This window comes from Pteropus medius, unplaced genomic scaffold (genome assembly GCF_902729225.1).
Source record: "Pteropus medius unplaced genomic scaffold, Ma_sr-lr_union100, whole genome shotgun sequence".
NCBI classification, from domain to species: domain Eukaryota; kingdom Metazoa; phylum Chordata; class Mammalia; order Chiroptera; family Pteropodidae; genus Pteropus; species Pteropus medius.
The window spans coordinates 457,570-477,307 of NW_024353787.1; the positions used below are offsets into that span (position 1 = coordinate 457,570).

Genomic DNA, 19,738 nt, shown 5'->3' on the forward strand with positions numbered 1-19,738 from the left:
AGCCATAGCCACATCTGGCAAATAAAATTCAGAATTCATTTCCTCTGTCACACTAGCAACATTGCAAGTGCTCAATCCACATTGTCTATTATATGGACCAGTACAGATGCAGAACATTTCTATCATTATACAACATTCTGTTGGACATCACTGTAGAAGGAATCACTGAAGTAACTGAGTATGTTTAATGTGGGGCAGATAAGACTTAGTGAGGAATGAAGACTTCAATCTAGGGCTGTCATGAAGAGATGAAGACTACTCCTGTATTCTTTATAAGCTCCAGGGAGTGTGATTTTTGGCCTCAATAAGAGACTTTTAAACAAGGTTTTACCAGAGTGGAACGGGCTGCCTTTTGAGAGAGTGATCTCTTCCCTTGGACTACTGAAATGTATGGTATACCTCTATCAGATACTATAGAGTAGATTCTCTTTAGGTAAGAGGTTGGACTACATGATCTCTGAGGACGTGTCCTACCTTTAACTTCTAAATTCAGACATAACCAAGTCCTAGACCTGCATTAACATGCTTACCCTTCATAATGAAGAAGTTAGTTTCTTTGGAAGATCAGTACCACCAACTTTATGAGGAAGATCCTCTTTTGTCAAATTTCCATTCTAAAGCTTGACAAGGGTAAAAATTACTCTAGCTTTCTCCAATATCTGGTGACAAGCATTTGCTTTGGTTTGCTTTCATTATTCATTCCTTTGGTTTCTGATTTCAGGGAGGTCATAGAGAAGGCAATGTTCTATGGAGGGAAGGGGATGAAATTACTGGAGTAGTTTGACTAGATGGGTAAGGGAGAAGTTAAGTCCTGTTGAGTTTGAATAGGTAGCAATATCCACTGCCAGTGATTTGCTGAAGAAAGAAATGATGTTCTACTTGCTAGAATGAACTGTATTGCACTCATGACTCTGCCTTGTTTGAGGTTTTGCCCTCACTTTTGCTGGCTCCTCCTCCATACCTTTGAATTTCCCAGCCATATCCATCCATATCCATCCATCTTGACCTGGCTCAGACACCAACCAGCTCCTTCTACTTTCTCAGCCTCCCAACTCCCGAGCATTTTTACCTGTACCTTTGACCTTCCCATTCCACATTTCGCATCGAGGCTACTTACGCAGAGGTCCGCTATCTATCAATCTTCGAACAATTGGAGAGTAGGCAGGTTCCGGGTGGTCCTAGTTTTGTGCTCCTTGTGCCCCAGGACTTCGAAGGCATCAATAAACGTTGGTCTGGGCGAGTACAATTGGGGGAGGGCAATCAATCCTCCCAAATGCCCAGAGAGCATCTCCCGTTGCGATGGCCTCGGGCACTCCGCAGAAGCAGGAGAGCGGTGAGAAACAATGCGCGTGGCTGGGCAGGTCCTAGGTGCGGGCTCCGGCGGAGGGCAGAGGGCTCGGCCTGGCGGGGCCACCCTCCTCGTGACTCCTCCTCCCCCCTCCTCGGCACGGAGTCAGGTGATTCCGGGCACGTGACGGGCACCACCTACCCTGCTGCTCCTGAGTGGCAGCTTGAGCGGCCAATGAGAGGCTGGGCCTGGGAGCGGAGCCAATGAGAGCCAGACTCTGGGGGGCGGGCCGCACAGCGGTGGCGGCTGCCGGGGGCGGCGGCGGCGGTGAACTGGGGAGGAGGCGGCGGCCTGGCTTGGCCTGGCCTGGCCTGGCCTGTCAGGGCGCGGGTGGCCGCGGCTCGAGCACCATGTCCCTGCAGTACGGGGCGGAGGAGACGCCCCTCGCCGGCAGTTATGGCGCGGCGGATTCGTTCCCAAAGGACTTCGGCTACGGCGTGGAGGAGGAGGAAGAGGAGGCGGCAGCCGCGGGCGGCGGGGTTGGGGCGGGGGCCGGTGGAGGCTGTGGCCCGGGGGGTGCTGACAGCTCCAAGCCGAGGATCCTGCTCATGGGGCTCCGGCGCAGCGGCAAGTCCTCCATCCAGAAGGTGAGTGGAGCCTCGCCGCGTCCCCCGGCCCTCCCCGGGGGCTCGGGTGGCCGCAGGGTGGGGGAGGCCCCCGAAGAGGGCGGCGGCCGCGGCTGGCGGGCTGGCTTGTCCCACCGCGTTTTCTCTTCTCCTCTGGGGAGCAGAGCCGGAGGCGCGGCTGGCGCCAGGACCCCGACCTCTGAGTCCACGCCCAAGTCAGCTGAGGCCAAGTGGGTCCCCGAAGGCGAAACTGGCTGGCGGGAGGCAGGTGCCCGTGGCACCGCCCGGGATCTCCGCCTCCTGGGACCCAGCCCTGTGCCTTTTACGAAACCGAGACCTACTCCCCAGTTCTAACTTGGAGAACTTCACGGACTCCCTCCCCAGCCCATTTTTGTGTGTTCCACTCTCTTCAGGTGACCTGAGTTGCAGGGCTTCCCAGGTGAGCCCCAGGGAGCAGCGTCAGAGAGTTGTGACTAAGTTATTGGCCATTTGGATGCTTGTTGTTGTTACTAGTATGAAAGAGACTTTACTGTAACATTATTGGGAATTGGGGATTATTATTCCACCTATTTTAGTATTTGTGGCCTGGCTAGTGTAACGCTAGTGATGTTCCTGCCTGTGTGTGGTTACAGAAATCTGAGACCCTGAGAGTATTTGCAGACATACATAGGTCAGTCCCTTTGCTTTCACTTGGTGTCTGAGGACCGAATGGAGGGCTTTTTAGTACGGAGAGAATAGAGGCAAGATTGATCTCTTTCATAAGCCATGCCCCCTTATAGAGTGAGCTGGCCGTAAAACGTCAGATACCTGCTCTTTTGCCCTTTCCACTGGGTTGCAAAGGTCTATCCAAAATAAACCTGTGTGGTATTTTGTAGACACGATGTTTCTGAAAAATAGCCTTCTTCCGATTTTACTGGATTACTGTGTTTTATTTATCTTACTTTTCACCTTTACAGCAAAATCTGTGTTCATTTATGATAGGTTTTTAGCAAACTGATTTTCTTTTTCACTTATTACTGACTAAATCTTATCAGTAACTGTCCATTTTTCTTTTCTAGAAAGTAAGTGAGAGGAAATTTACTTTTGTTAGAGTTGTATGGATTGTGATTATTGGGATTATTAATGATCGCCTTTATTATTTCTTTTCTTATGGGAGTTGACTTTTCTCTGTCTATTCCCAATCTCCTCTGCCCCATATCACTTTCTGCTTGGTATAATTACTGTCTTTGTTTTATTTCTTCCACTAGACTGCAAACTCAGGGTAGGGTCCAGTCTCATTTCTGATTATTCTTTCAAACCTAATGTAGGCATTCCAATAAATTTTCAATGAACAAAACTTCTTAAACTTTAGCTATAAGTTTCATAATCTTAAAGCAGATTTTGGCAGAATTAGTACAATTTAACAAAAAAAATCAACTGAGACGAGAGTGCTACTCCTAGTACTGAATATGCTGCAGAGAAAATAGAAGTTTCAGCTCCAAAATAGGCTGAATGGAAAGTAAATTTGTGTCTTGTGTTTTGTCAGAAGGATAGTGACCACCAATGGATATACCATTCACTTTTTATCTCTCAACATTTTTGCTGTGGGATCAGATTCTTTAAATTATGTTAATTAAGGGTAGCATTTTGAACTTTGTTACGTCAAATAGTTAATAAAATTGTCTCCTTTCTTTTAACAGGTGGTATTTCATAAAATGTCACCCAATGAGACCCTCTTTTTGGAAAGTACCAACAAGATTTATAAAGATGACATTTCCAATAGCTCCTTTGTGAATTTCCAAATATGGGATTTTCCTGGGCAAATGGACTTTTTTGACCCAACTTTTGACTACGAGATGATCTTCAGGGGAACAGGAGCATTGATATATGTCATCGATGCACAGGTAGTTAGGAATTATGTTTACTTTACTTTTCTGGTGACAAAAGATGTAGAAACAAAGTGGAGTTGGTTATCTTCTTTGTCATGTGCTTCTTTCAGCTTATTTGTTTGCCAGTAGATTCCCTAGCAGTATAAGAGATGCAGGGGTGCTTTGGCAGCAGACATGCTGTTGTGCAGGTACAGAATAGCAGATGATTAGGAGATATGGTCTATATCCTTGAGTTCTAGTTAATGGGCAGCTGTTATTTGTTAATAGAAGATATTGCTGTACTTTATTAACTATTACAATAATGATGTCATTCACTGAAAAGATCTCATCAGTTCCTATAATAGGAGGAGGAATATGAAAACTGAGTAAATATTAAAGTGAATAGTTTCCTTAATTGTCCAAATGAAGTTTACCTCAACAAGCATTTATTGAGGGCCTACCAAGTGGCAAGACACTCAGATGAATGGAGACATGTTCCTATCCTTAAGAAGCTTACTTTTTATAAGCTTAAACATTAGTTAGGAATGCTTTCTGAGTGACAGGCTCTGTAATGGGTGCTTTCACATAGCCAATTGAATTTATTCTTCGCAATACTGTGAGGTAGGTACCTCACAGTTTTATGGATGAGTAAATAGATCACAGAGTTTAAGCAACCTGCTTAAAGTCACACATCTAATAAATGGCAGAGCTGGGATTACTTAAAAGGTATTCTGTTGGGAAGAAATGTCCATTTTTTTTTCCTTATTATCAAAAATTGCAAGCACTAACTTTGTATTTGAATTTTTTATCTTAAGAGATTAAAGATTATTTAGTGGTATAAGTTAATATATTTGAATGTTTGAGTATTTATGAATAATTAGGATAATATATTTTCTGTGATTGGGGAAAGAGGTGGTTTGAGGCTTTCTTAACGCATTATTTGACTTTTACAAGATTTCTTTTTAAAAACTATTTTGTTCTGACTTACAGGATGACTACATGGAGGCTTTAACAAGACTTCACATTACTGTTTCTAAAGCCTACAAAGTTAACCCAGACATGAATTTTGAGGTTTTTATTCACAAAGTTGATGGTCTGTCTGATGATCACAAAATAGAAACACAGAGGGACATTCATCAAAGGGCCAATGATGACCTTGCAGATGCTGGGCTAGAAAAACTCCACCTTAGGTAACAACGTCTGTTTTTGATATGGGAGCCCTGAAAAATGTGTAAATGTATTCCCATCTCTGTCATTACGAACATATAGTTTTCTGTTACTGGTGGCCTTTCCCAAATCTATAATGTTTTTGATCTCTTCTTTGTTAAATTCAGGCAGTTTGGGGAGCCTGATGTTATTGAGAAGTTACTTTCCCCCTTTTTTGCATTTTCCTGGAGGTTGAAGTCATGTGAAGTGTTTCTGTTGGTGCTTTTACAAATTCATCCCAAGAGACTGGAGTCAGGCTGTTTCCTCATGGCTTAAAACTCCTTCAGGACTCTCCTTTCTTGGTTTCATCATTTTTTTTTCCCTTCTTGCCTTAGTTCGAAGACTCTCTGTCACTTCTGCTGTAGAACTCTGTAGTTTGAGTTTTTAGTATTTTTCTCAGTACGAACAGCCTTTTAAAGAGGGTAAACATTCAAGTCTGGACTCTAATATATCTTGTTTATATTTTTAAAAACACTTTATGCTTTTATGAAGCTAAAGTTTGGGTTAGGTGGGTTTATCCTATAAATCTGCTTAGGGCTGCTATTAATTTTAAAGAACTGATTTGTTAATTAAATACTATTAAGGAATTATTAAAGATCACCTACTAGATAGGATTGATGATTTGCGTCCTTGCATTTTAAAAGTGTATGAGGAGTATATCCTATATCTCATTTATTTATTTATTTTGGTGTTATAGGTAGAAATGAGTAATAAAAAGTACACAAGAAAACGTTCTTTTGATATAAACAGCTTAAAGGGGAAGCAGGAGAGAGACACAAGTATAGCTATTTCCTTATCCCTGGTCGGTTACGATGACTTCCTTATAGGCTGAAGCCAACCCCCCTTCCTGCCCATAATATTCCTTAGGGTCTCAGGTTCCAAGGTCTTTCAGTTGTTCTTCTGGGAAATTATGTAGAACAGTTTCAGTGGTCCCTAGTTTGCCTGGATTAAAATTTAAAAATGTTTATAAGTAATGCATGTTTAAAAAAATTCATCAGTATTTGTAAGAGAAAGTGAAAGTATCTCTCCATGAAACTCCTCAATCATATTTTTTGGGAATACACTATTAAGAATGCTTTTTAAGGCTTGATTGTCCCGTGTTCCCCACTACCCGTGGGAATCCTTCTAATCCTCTACACCATGTCTGTGTCCCTTTCCAGGGCATCCTACCCTAGTGGTACACACCATCCCTTTCCCAGTTTTTTTAATAGGGCCCTAGGCTTTGTTAACCTCAGTAGAATTTTGCATCAAGTTTTTAGTAATTACTAGCAGTCCTGTGGATGAGGCTCCATTCGATTTTTGCTTTCCAGAAACTCAGCTTCCTAAAATGCCCTGTTCACCATGTCCCTATCCACCTCCAAGCTCCACTGTCCCTGCAGGACCTTCTTAACATGGCTAAATTTTTTGCCTAAAGGAAACACTAAAATATTCCTTAGTCCCTAGTGCCTTTTGGTGTCATCTTGGCCTCACCTATTCCATTGCTCTCGTTTCTAGAGTAGAACCCCATCTTACATAGGGTTAAATTCTTGGTCAACTCTTTGGAAGTACCTTTAAATTACCTGTGAAGTGTGATATACACAGTTTTGTGTTCCTGACTTTGTAATATATACTTATAAATGTGTCACGGCTACAACTATATAATGAGGAGTATATTCTCTGAGTGAAAAAGCAGGTAGAATTGTCCACACTGTTTAAATTATTAAAGGCCTGTCCCTCTCCCCCTTCCCCCCACAAGGGTTTTGTTAAAAGATACTACTTTTCGATGGTAAATCTTTTTGGGCCACCAGATTCCTGTCCCATTCTCTATAGGGCCCCAGCTCCCATTCTTCTTTGTATGTTACTTATATAAATTCTAATCACCAGTTGTATTCATTTGTTTATGCAACTGTTCAAGACAGTGGGCTTGCAGCTATAAGCAAAGCAAGACCAACAAAGTCCTTGTGGAGCTTACATTCTTATGAAGGAGGCAGCTCAAAAGCACTTATAAATAAATGTATAGTGTAATCTTAAGTACTTACCTATGCTTAAAGAAATATGAGGGGAAAGGGGTAGAAAGCATTGAAAACAGGGGTACTATATTAGATAGGGGGCTCAGGAAAGAACTTCCTGAGAAGGTGACATTTTAGTAGTGATCTGAATTATATGCTTATTTACTAAATGTCACCTATCTCCTCTGAGCTTTCTTTTGGTTTTTGTTAGTTATGGACTTAAGAAACTAAGCTTTTTGGATCAAATTGCAAAGACTTAGGTGAATATACGAGTTTCTGCATGTGAAAATGCTTTCCTGGGTACTACCTCAATTGCCCTCTGTGTAAATGCAATAAAGGGATGGATAGCTTACAGGCCAGGTAGGGACACTGCATTTGTCATCTTGAATGATGGGAATGGAGGACAAGATAGATAGGCTTTATTTAAACTTAACTGAAATCAGCTGTTAAGAAATTTAAAATTTTGTGTATTATAATTGTCCCCAAACTTAAGATATTTCTCAAATTAATCAAACTGTGTTGTTTTTCAGCTTTTATTTGACTAGTATCTATGACCATTCAATATTTGAAGCCTTTAGTAAGGTGGTGCAGAAACTGATTCCACAACTGCCGACCTTGGAAAACCTATTAAATATTTTTATATCAGTAAGTGAGCTATTTAATTCACTATAGTTTTTGGTTCTATTTTAATTGAATATATTATCAAATTCTTCAAAAAATGTCTCGAATTTGAACCGAGTTTAAAAACTAAATGTTACATACTTAACATGTAAAATAATAACATTAAAAATGGCTTGAGTTATTTTCTGAATTCTTTCCTTAGTACTCACCCTTTTGTCTTAAAATGAACTGATGAAAATTTCTTCATGCTTTCTAAATTAAAAATATCTTTATATCTGTTTCTTGAAGGAAGTAGTAATACCTGGAAAGAACTGGGTTTTGGGGATTTGACTCAGTTTAATCTCTGCCTTATTGGAGGTCACATTTAAAAATTGGTCTTTTCCTTTCCTTGCTAACTATAATCTTAGTATCATATTTCACATTCTTGTATTTTGAGGATTCAACTTAGTAAAAAAGGATATCCGTCCAATAAGTTTAGCATTCGGTCACTATATTTTTTAAACATTACTTCGAAGGACTCAACGTATAGTAATCTGTATTTTTTTGGGTTATGCTAGTTGTTGACATCAAACTAATTCTTTAATGTTTTGCGAATTGTCCTGTAAAGTCCTTCTGGTAGCAAGGTCATTCAATATCAAGAAAATGATATTGAAAATGTAGCATGGCTTGATTTTTGGAGGACTTTTTTGGTTAATATTTTTGGTGGTGTCTTAGAAAATAATTCATTTACGTGAAGAGGAAGAAATAACAAATTTGACCTATGCAATTATGTCAGTAAATCAAAACAATTTCATTTTTATTCTTTGGAATAATAGTGTCTCAACTAAGTACTTTTTGGTTATTTTGGTACTAGATTGTATAATTAAAAATGTTCTTGGATGTTCATCAGTAATTCAAGATCTTAGATAAGTTATGAAATGTGATTCTTAAAAAAACCTGAACACTTTTCCAATTTTGTTTTTCTAAGAATTCAGGTATTGAAAAAGCTTTTCTCTTCGATGTTGTTAGCAAAATCTACATTGCAACAGACAGTTCTCCTGTGGATATGCAATCTTATGAACTTTGCTGTGACATGATTGATGTTGTAATTGATGTGTCTTGTATATATGGGTAAGTTATATGTATATTTATGCAGGATCTCAGGTGGAAAACTTCCAGTTTGATTTGTTAGGGGGATTCATTTCTGAGGCCACTAGCAAGTACTGTCTGAAGTGGACATGTTCTGACCGTAGTGCTTCAACTCGGAGCATGGGCTGCTGGACTTTTTCAGAGAAGATGGATAAGAACATGAGTGTGACTAATGCCCGACTTAGACATCCCTGAAGGTTTCTCCCACCATTAGTTGGGGGGTTTGCGCTATGTCTTCTCACTTCTCACTTCAGAAAACTGGATTAATTTATTTAAAACATTCTGAGTAATAAAGTACTGGTTCCCGATTTAACATCAGGCTTTGTGGAATGAGGAGTCCTTAATTTTTCAGAGAGCTAAGTAACAAGGAAATTGGATGTCGGGACTTATACATTTAGAAATTTGATTCATACATCTGATCTTCCAAAATAAATCTCTCAAATGTAAACTCTTCCTTTATGTAAATTCATCAAACTACATACAGAAATTTATAAAAGCCAGCAAAAATGTGATTTTATAGATTAGCCCAGAGGATGATTGAAAACTTTGGTGAATTAACTGATATTTCGAAAGCCAGTTACCTCTTTCCTCTGATAGCCGTGATTCCTCTAATATGTTAACATCAGCACTCACAAGGCACTTTCTGATGCTCTGACATTACCTTTACTTTCTGAGACCTGTGTCCTTTATCCTTTGTTCCTCTCTACTTCACCTAGTCAATTCCTCTTTCATCTCTTCCTACCCTTCACCTTTGTCTCTCTGCCTAATATGTCAGTGTCTTTCTCCAGCTGCCTCTGAGTAGAATGCATTCGTCTTACCTGTTCTTGTCTACTCCTGTCTGCCATTTCTATTTTTCACTTTTGTGATTACATGCTTTCCTCTGTTTTAATTCTTTTCATAATGAAAACGAGATGTCTGTTTATTATATCTTTCAATAAAGTTTCATGTTCACATTCTTGATTTTAAAAATGGATGAATAGATCATTTGCTTTTTCTTTAAAATAAATCAAAATTTCATAAACGATATTTTTATAATTAAAAGAATCAAATGTAGTTGTAAACTTAATTTTCAGTATAAAGTACATTGTAAAATATGTTATGAAAGAAAATATCCATTATTCTTAACACAGTCTATGCGTGCTTTATTTGGTGTGCTTTATTATAGTTTAATTTGCTTCTTACTTGACTGTTAATTTATATTTTTTGAAGGGGGATTACGTATAACAGTTCTAGAATGACAATTGTAGTTTAATGAAAGCTTTCAGGCCCTGTAAGACTCACTTTGTAAGCATCAGGATTCAACAATATCTTTGATAGATTGTATTTATTTTAATTTTTTTCATACTCTTTTTACTAATGGCAGTTTTTGTATTTAGGTCCTTCTTTATTTGTAGACTGAGTCAGTATAGATTGGTGTGAGGGAAGATCGGAGCCCGCTGTATTCCATACATTTTAAATAAACAAGGTGAAGATGTGAATGCATGGAATGTTGCATCGAAGTCTGGGAATCCTACCTAAACGAGAACTTCTGTTCCAGTGTATTTAAGCCAGTATTCTTCCGTCTCAGATGACATTCAGGAAACTGGGTGCAAAGACTTGTCATTGTGCAAATTAAATGTGACAAAATACCTAGTTGGGAACACTGTAATGAACAGTACTTTCTTTTAAAACAGGTTAAAGGAAGATGGCAGTGGAAGTGCTTATGACAAAGAGTCTATGGCAATTATCAAGCTGAATAATACAACTGTCCTTTATTTAAAGGAAGTGACTAAATTTTTGGCACTGGTCTGCATTCTTAGGGAAGAAAGTTTTGAACGAAAAGGTAATGGCATTTTAAGTTCTTGTCATAATTTCTTAGGTTCTTGAAAATGAGAAAATAATATAGTGCTAGACAGTTAAAAGCTCAACTACATTTGTCACTTTTCCATATATAGTCAGGCTTGCTTCTTCCTTCTTTTGATTTTATATTTTAAATCAAGTTTTTTATTCTAGTCTCTCTTATTTAGAATCCTTTCATTAGCTGCCTGCCCTTTGGCTTCCACCTGAACCAGTTTACTGAGATGATTCTTTCGGAGGTCACCAGGTTACTTTCTTGCTGTGTTCAGTGGCCGTTTCTCATTCCGAAGCCTCTTCAGCCTTCTGGAGCATGTGATCTTGTCTGTCCCTCCTTTCTTAAAGCTTTCTTCTCTCTTTCCTTCCCTAACATTTAACTCTCTGGATTATTTTATGTGTTTGTTTCTCCGATCACCTCCCCTGTTTCTTCTATTTTCCTTTTTCTCGATTCTGAGTGTTCTAGAGCCAGATCTTTCTCCTCATTTCTTATTCTCCAGGTCAGCTCATCCAAGCCATGGCTTCAGTTAATCTTCTCTTTGTGGTTGATCAAAAAATTCACATCTCCAGCTCTGACTTAGGCCTATGTTTCTGTCCCATGTTTGGAGCTGTTAGTAAGATGTCTACACTTAAATGTTTGCTTGTTGTTTTGTCCATGATGTCAAAAACTGATGAATATTTTCCCCTTAGTTTCATGGTCCTCTTGGCCACCCTACTTCTCTTATTAGGACGTTTTTCTGGCATCCAAGCATAGATATCTTGTATATCATAGATATCTTGTATATCTAGGTAATCGTGTGGTGATATTGCTGAAGGGGTAATATTGCAGATAGGAGGGCATTCAGTGTTCTCCTTTTTCCATTCTTTTCCTGTATGGTTTACATTGACTTTTCATCAAATCTTATTGTTTGTTTCTTGGGTTTTCTTGGGTTTCCTTTTTATTTCCATTGTCAGTGCCTCCAGGCTTGTGGTACTGCAGTGACTTCCTACTTGAGGTTACACATTCTATATATATGTATTAGTATGTATCATCTTTTATTCTAAATGTAGACTAGATTTCAGAAAATTACTTTTATCATGTTGTTTAACTACTTACAGATCTACAATAGGTCCTTATTATTCATTGCAACAAGTCCCTGCTTTTCTGCTTGAAAGTTTAATATTAATATTAAATGAATTAATATTATTTCATTAATATTAATATTAACGAATTCAGATATGCAAAACTTTTTGGATAAAACAAAAATGTTTGTATTCCTTTTACATTAAGAACTAAAACCTGACAAATACGTATATATCCTCTGTATCTTTGATTGAAAACCCCTCCTTTGCACTGTGAATGTAATGTCGAATATAATGTTTTATTCCATGAATGATTTATTCTTTTACTTCACATCTATTCTCAAATAGTAGAGAGTATTGTATATCTTTGTGTAAATAATATAAAAATGTAGTCTCTTCTGCAACTTGCTTGTTCCTCTTCATTCAAGATTGTTTTCGAGATTTATTCATATTGATAACATGTAGCTCCAGTTCATTCATTTTCCCCTGCCACACTATATTTTATGGGTTATACCACAATTTATTTTCTTGTTGCTGGACATTTAGATTATTTTTAAGATTAAAAATAGTTTTTCAACAGATGCTCATGCACAAGTTGCCTTTACGCATGTGGAGAATTTCTCTGGGTATGCACTTAGGGTGGAATTTATAGAAGACATAGCATATTTATTAGACATTGCTCTCCAGTGTAGGTTTACCATTTGCTCCCGTGGCAGTATCGTGTGAGAGTTCTTACGTCCTAGATAATGATCGATGTTGTTAGGCTGTTTAGTTATTGTCAGTCTGGTAGGTGTGAAATGATATCTCACTTGGCTCTAATTTTTACTTCTTTCACTAGTTAGGGCAAGCGTCTTTTTCATGGCAGTTAACCTTTTTATCCCCAGTCAGGTGTCTTCTTTGGTAATTTACCTCTCTGTATACCTTAGTCTTTTCTGTACTGATTTTTTATGTTCTTTATCTTTTCTGTAATTCTTAGGAGTTCTTTATCTCTGCCAATGTTTAAAAAAAAGTTTAAAACTGTTGGTTTTGTAAATTTCTAGATATATGCAAAAGTAGACCAGCACAGTGACTCTTCGTATACTCATTTCCCTGCTTCAGTAATCATGCACATATGGTCAGTCTTGTTTTCTGTATATTCTTACCCCAACTAAATTATTATTTTTTACTCTTGTTGTGAAAACTGTCAAACATGTCCAAAAAAGTAGAGAAAATTATATAATGAACCCTTTCTAATCTGTCACCCAGATTTAGTATCATCAAAATTATAACCAGTCTTATTTCATTTCTGTACCTTTTTCCCTACTGGATTATTTTGAAGCAAATCTCTGACATCAAATCTTTTTGTCTTTGTAGATTTCAGCAGATAGCTCTAAGGGATAGTACTTTTTCTCAAATGTAACAGTGTTACCATTAATAAGTATAATCAAGTTAATGATTTCATAATATCATCAAGTATCAGGTCAGTGTTCAACTTTCCCTGTCAGTTTTATTTTATTGTTTGCACAGAAGTCAGTTTTAATGTAGTAAACTTCTTTTATACATTTTTTTTTCCCCTGAGTCTAAAAGACCTCCTTAATTTCACTCTAACTTAAGAGTTGATTCCCAGTACTTTCTACCAAGAATACTCTGCCCCTATCTCCAGTCAGACTAGTTTCTTCCCAGTCTTCCACCTGTGCTATGTTCTCATTGCCTGCTCCCTGCTGTTTTTTATAATCTTGCTTCTCGTTCCTGCCTAATCAAATCTTTCCTGTTTCCCCAAAGTTCTGCCTCATCCCTAAAGCTTTCATTGGCTGCTTTTGTCCTGCGCTTGGCTTTCCCTCCTTTGGACACCAGATTATTTTGATTTGTTTCTTGTGTATTGTCTTTATGTTCCAGTATCCTTGAGGGCAAGGTGCTTTCCTTTCTGCTCTGCTGTTCTTAGCACTGACTTCTATTCTTAAGGTCCAGAATGGCTCCAGGAGCTCCAGCCATTTTATTCATATTCCAGACATTAAGGAGGAACAGGGGTGATGAAAGAATACCCTCTTCCTTTTTAAGGAGACTTCACAGGTCCCACATACTTCCACTCATCTCAGTGGCCAGGTGGTCATCTGGCTGTGCATAACTGCAGGGAAGGCTGGGAAATGTAATATTGTTTGACTAAATCTTAATTAGAAGCCAGTTCATGAAACAGATGAAGGAGCTACCTTGAAGAGGGGGTACAGAGTGCCTGGGTTCTGTCTGATGTGCCTCTCTAGTACCTCTCAAACCTCAGGGCTCTACTGAGCAGTTTGCCAAACTTATATTAGCTGTCCTTTAGCTCTTCATTGGCTACCCCAAAGATGTGTAAAAGGAAAAGTTTGTTGTTTCAAAAAGTATTTTACTTTCATTTTAGATTTCATTGTAACTTTTCTTAGCAAATTTACTTTCCTAATTGCTTTATTTAACCTTTCCATTCCCAGGCCCCAGAGGTAACCAGTGTTAACAATTTGGGCACATGCTTTTATCTTGTTTCCAGCATAGAGAATTCCTTAGTTGGATGTATGTTTTTAAGTAAATATTGATTTTTTTTTTCCTGTCACCAAATGTTTCCTGGTAGAGAATTTCACAGTGGATATTCAGGAGGCCTGATCTTTTTTTCTCTTGCAGGTTTAATAGACTACAACTTCCATTGTTTCCGAAAAGCTATTCACGAGGTTTTTGAGGTGGGTGTGACTTCTCACAGGGGCTGTGGTCACCAGACCAGTACCCCCAGCCTGAAAGCATTGACACACAACGGCACACCACGAAATGCCATCTAGCCCGAATTCCAGTGGTCGGGGCTCTGTGCCAGCTTACTCTTCCCTCCAGGGTCAGATGCCACGTGCTCCAGGACATGGGAGTTGCCGCTTGTGGGAATCTGGTACCTGCCCCACTAGAGACAAGGGGTAAAGGTTCTCATTCGGATGAAAACCCCTTCAAACAGTGGTGTACAACTGAAGCTACTATTTCTTTTCTTTTTTTATTTTTTTTAATGGCAAAAAGGAATTCTAGAGACGACAGAACTCATGTGTTTCTCCTTTTGGGGTCCTACTTTAAGTAGTTGGGATATTTTGGACCTGGAGATAACACCACTTATCCATCTTTACCAGGGGATGTTGCCATTATTTACCAGTTGAAAATAATAGAAAGAACTGAGTTTTTATATGCTTCACTTAGGTTTTCATTTGAGTAGTCTCTAAAAATCCTGCCTTGCTTAAGTTCTAACACTGCCTCTCAGATTCCAGTTTTGGACATCGCATACCTAAGACCTTTTAAATGCATTTGCTTGCTAACTCAGAAGACTCATGGTCTGACTGCAGCAAAGGACATTCCTGTTACTGAAGAAATGAGAAAATTTTATGCTGCATCAGGTCAAGGGCAAGGGTCAACAGTGGCTACATTTGTTCTTGGAAGTATTGAAGAAAAAAATTTTAAAACAGAAGAAAATTTTTGCACATGTGTTTTGGGTACCAGAGATCTAAAGTAAATGATCATGATCAATGTAGCAAAGGGAATTGAAAAAAATTGTTTCCCCCACAATCTCCTCCTCCTAGGGGAGAAACTCATTATGTCATTGAAATATTTAGCTCATTTTTCTTTAAACTTGATACCAGCCGCTACATACTTTTTATTCTAAGCTGTCTAGATTCTTTAAGTACTGCTGTTTTTGTTGGCCATGAATGACCTGAAGGCACTGGTGGACTGTCCACTGGGAGTTGGAGAGAGCACATGGCACTACACGTGTTGTTAAACATACTTCATCTCCAGTATTCTGACACCAAGTGTCAACTGTGGTACTTTCTTCACCTAGGATATTAATTGATAATTGTTTCTTTTTGTTGATGGTTGATACCCTTTCTGTTGATTTAAACGTACACATTATTTTTACTCCACATGCCCAGTAGTCATATATTCCAAAGCCACTGGACCACTTGAGTACATAAGTGCCACTGTTTAATGAAATATGTATATTCAGGTCTGTAAACCTAACAGTGTGACTTGGAGTGCTTCTTGCAGATGACTCTGACTGCTGAGTATTTACATGGACCATGGTGATATCCAAAAGAAAAATGCTTTTATATTTATAGATTATTTCATTGAACTATATAAAATGGGTATCAATAAATGTATTTACACCAAAATCAGTTTTTTATTTGCCTAAGATATGAGAGGGTGGGGTAATGGGATATTGGGTTGTCTCACTCTGTCACTTTATCATCCATTTCCTTTCTTTTGCTGCCTCATGTCGTTAATGTGCCTACGTTTCAGGATTTCAGGTTCTGTCCTGAATCAGGAGTTTCATGCCTTGTGTCCAGACATGTCTCCGGGCCCATTTTCCCTTGGGGTATGAGGTCTAACTAGGCCCAGGTGAAAATGTTTTTTGGTTGTGCTATTTCATACTAACAAACCTCACTCAGAGTGGGGAATATCCAGGGCCTGGCATAGTGAATGTATTATATCCAAGCTAGGAAGGGATAAGGAGATGAATTAAGTAGAATACCATATAAAAAATTTGTATTGATTCCAGCTTGTTCATTTCTTCCAGTTCTTGAGATACTCATTATTGACCCTTAAATGTCAGTTAAATCAATGTTTATATAGGTGCTTCTATAATTAGGGTGGGTCTAAACTGATTGGAGTAAAGTATACATTTGTTTATGGAAGGGAGTGGGGAGGTAGAGGTTGAAAGATCTTTAATTTCATGAGTAGGCTACTTTAGAAGTTCAGTTATGAGACTCCGAAATGGAAATCACAGAAACAGATTTAAAAAAATAGTGTCAAATCCTGTTCCCTTTTCCACATTATAGAAGCTGAAGCCCTGGGGGTTAAACAGCCTTGTCTAGGATTATAAATGGGGTATGACTCTATAACAAGCTCAAACCAGGGTACTGTTGAGGGTGGCAGAGATGCCATTAATAGTGATGTCAGCACAATAGGTATAAACTGTACTGTCCTAGGTAAAACCAAGGGTGGCCAACCTTGTCCTAGATCTAGCTGGTGGCCAGGTGAGATCTGTTTACCAGATCTGGCAGCCCAGTGTGGCGTGCCTTTATCTTTGGCCTCAGGCTCCCATTGGTTAAATGGAGGTAATGCCTCAAGATGAGTGGAACATGCCATGTGGGTGCCCAAGAAATATTTTTTCCCACTACTGTGGAAAATTAGAAGTTTATATGATCTACTTCATTCATCAGGGAGTGTTTAAGGAGAAAATGGTGAAATAGAAATAAAGTGAATGAGGAAAGGTAACAACTCAGGAAAAGGGAAATGGAAGAGTCATTAAATTGTTAAGAAGGTTTCGCCTGATATGTCTTGCATCCTGATGGATGTTTATCTGTACCGGGCTACCTCAGAGAGAGCTGGGAAAGATGGTGAAATAAAACCTTTAAAATCTTCTGCAACAAAGTGTTTTAGCTGTTTCACACACCACTACCTCTCCCATTCACACACTCCATGTACCTGCACATATATGCACACATATACACAAGCAAATAATGATTTCCCAATGTAGAATACTAAAGGAGTTTGTGAAGTGCTTTAATTTACCTGCTACATTTTGAGTTCTGTGCTTATACAGAAAAACAACTGATTTTAAAGATAAAATTCCAAAAGTTAACTTTGTAGTTGGGGAAAGCAACGTGTGTGATTTGTAGACTTTGTTAAGGTTTTCTGTTTGTCCTGTTTTGCTTTACAAATGCTGAAAGTGCTTCCAGTTACATCCAAAAGAAATTATTAGTGAATATCATTATTGTTTTCCATCTTAGCCAGTAATTCAACTTTAAACACCCCCATTTTCTCCTAGAGACCCTAAAGGAACATAGTTTTTAAAAGAGAATTTAGGTACAAGCAGTTGGACATAACTGGAGTGTATTTCCGTTAATATAGCATCTTCCCTGAACTGCTCCTACAGAGTTGAGAGATTGTGGACGTAGAGAGCATCCAGGAGGGACATGAAGGGATAGCAACTACCACCAGGTATTTTAGGTGGTTTATATGTATTACCTCATGTAATCTTCACAGTACCTTGTAGAGTGGGTATGTGTTCTTATTTTGTAGATGGGGAAATAGTCATAGAGAAGCTCAATTGTGAGTGGTGGAGTTGGAGCCTATGTAGTTTGATTCTAGAACCTGCGTCCTTAAACTGCTGCTTGACCTTGCTCTCCTAGTAGGGAAGAAGGATTTGCTCATGGGGTGTGTTGCAGAAAACAAATTTGATTTTTAAACTCTAGAACCAGCATCCTGTAGTCTATTGGAGTTTTACTATATACAGTCAAATATTAAAGGTTCTGAGAAGATCTGCAATAGAGAAGTCTCTTTCCCTTGGTTTATATCTCATATTCCTAAGTTTATGTGACCCTTTATGAAAAGCTTATTCAAGAAGCATATAAGTATACTGAAGGGCACTTTACTGAAACATTGTCAGTAGGATTAGAAGTATGATTTTTGTTCTATTTTCAAGTGTATTAATACAGCCTTCTGCCAACTGGTGCAATTATAAAGCTTGTATATTTTCACAATTGAGCTTAGTAGCTCATACTGATCCTTCAGCCTGGAATCTGCTTCTCTTGGCCTGTAGAAATTCTATTGCCTTACTAGCTTAGCTTAAATGCCATATCCTCCATGAAAGCCCTCTGATCATTTTCTTTCCCCACCTCTGCTACCCTCCCTGCACCTTGCCACAATAGGTCTATTTTCTTGGTTCTTGGTGATTTGCTCAGTACCTGTCCTTGTAGGTAGTGGTGGGGGAGGCATATTTTGCTGCTCTAGTATTTCCTCAATATTTCATGTTGAAGAAAACCTGTGCTCACTTAAATTGTCTTGCATTGCAGCTTTGATGTGAAGGCGAGGTACCTCTGGTTTGGGCAGTAGCTTGTGTAGCTTTTCACCTGTTTTAGCTGTGGTGTCCAATTTTTATTTTTTTTGTAGTGTTTGACCTCTAGGTGGCGATGTTGTATTATTTAAACACAGCTTCTAGCTTTCCGGAGCCTGAATATTTGCTCTGTTTTGAAAGTTTAAATTGCCTGTATCACCCAAGGTACACCTAACTTAGAGATATAAAGAATGGCTGACTTTAGTTCCTCTGCCATAATATTTAGAGTTTATTTGAGACAATTTATTGGAAGGGGATCAATTTGCAATTTTCTGTTTTTGTATGTGCTGTCAGCTTTTTAACAAGTTTGGGTAGGATGCAGGTCATAAGATCATTTACTTCATTGATTATGAGTTACAAAGGGACTTTAAGACTGCTCTATCCACATTCCTATAGTCGGTAGAACTACTCACTTCCTAAGCCATCTGTTTTATGTGCTCTTAAATGATCCCATGGAAGGAAATGCCACATATTTGAGTTAAAATATCTTTCATCACTTTCTTGGCTTCAAATAAGGTCTGTTGTAACCATTCACACTTGAGAGTTACAGGACTACCACAGAAAAGGCTGTAGCCCATTATCCTCCCATCGGTGCTTGTTTTTCTTTCTTCTCGACCCATGTCATCTCTCCCCAGTCCTCAGCTGTGACTTTGTTCTGCAAAGAAATTTTAAAGTAAAGATACGACAGTGTATCTTCAGAACCGTTTAAAATATAATTGAGAAAATTGCAGAAGGACAGTTATAGTGAGGAATTGAGCAGAAGGAACCTAGTTGCCCCTCCCCCAGCTTCGAAGCCCGATTTTACCAGCACGTTGCTCTGAGAGTGCTGCAACTTCCACTTCAACATCCTCCACTTTCGAAAGCATCTTTTGAGCTAACGTGATCAAATATCAGAAGGCACTGGGCAGACGGTTAACTTGGTTTAATGCAACCTAACCTGCAGAACAGACAGAAGCTTGGGCTATAAAAATGGAATATTAATCTTCTAGAATGTGCTGTTTGCTGGTTTTTGTTTTGTTTTTGAAAGAGGTGCTGGTACACTCATTTTGGTTGTTGTAAATATTCTTTCTTTTGTTTCCATGCCCTCCTGTCTCTCTTCAAAAAGGCATGCAAACTTCATGCTCCAGGTAACAACTGGGCTGAGAACGGCATGTTAATTTATTTGGGCAGAGTAGACCTATCTTATTCTGAAAAAGCAGTGCTGGAACTCTCTGTACTGGCGCCTTGTCCCAGAAAAGGCATTGGCTTTATAACTTTGGGATATGAACAGAGAA

The 19,738-nt window shown here is 38.8% G+C and overlaps 1 protein-coding gene across 1 annotated transcript; it reads left to right on the forward strand.

Moving 5' to 3' along the window:
• Positions 1–1,590: 1,590 nt before the first annotated feature.
• RRAGC (Ras related GTP binding C) lies at positions 1,591–15,738 on the forward strand. Its single transcript, XM_039851038.1, has 7 exons — positions 1,591–1,935; positions 3,594–3,797; positions 4,752–4,951; positions 7,486–7,600; positions 8,544–8,686; positions 10,378–10,526; positions 14,225–15,738. Exons 1-7 carry the CDS (start codon positions 1,699–1,701, stop codon positions 14,374–14,376), a joined length of 1,200 nt encoding a protein of 399 aa, XP_039706972.1. The 5' UTR covers positions 1,591–1,698; the 3' UTR covers positions 14,377–15,738.
• Positions 15,739–19,738: the final 4,000 nt, after the last annotated feature.

Coding starts and splice junctions, on each gene's coding strand:
- RRAGC (XM_039851038.1), top strand. CDS start 1,699: ATGTCCCTGCAGTACGGGGCGGAGGAGACGCCCCTCGCCGGCAGTTAT. Junction 1,936..3,593: donor GCAAGTCCTCCATCCAGAAG/GTGAGTGGAGCC, acceptor TTCTTTTAACAG/GTGGTATTTCATAAAATGTC. Junction 8,687..10,377: donor GATGTGTCTTGTATATATGG/GTAAGTTATATG, acceptor CTTTTAAAACAG/GTTAAAGGAAGATGGCAGTG.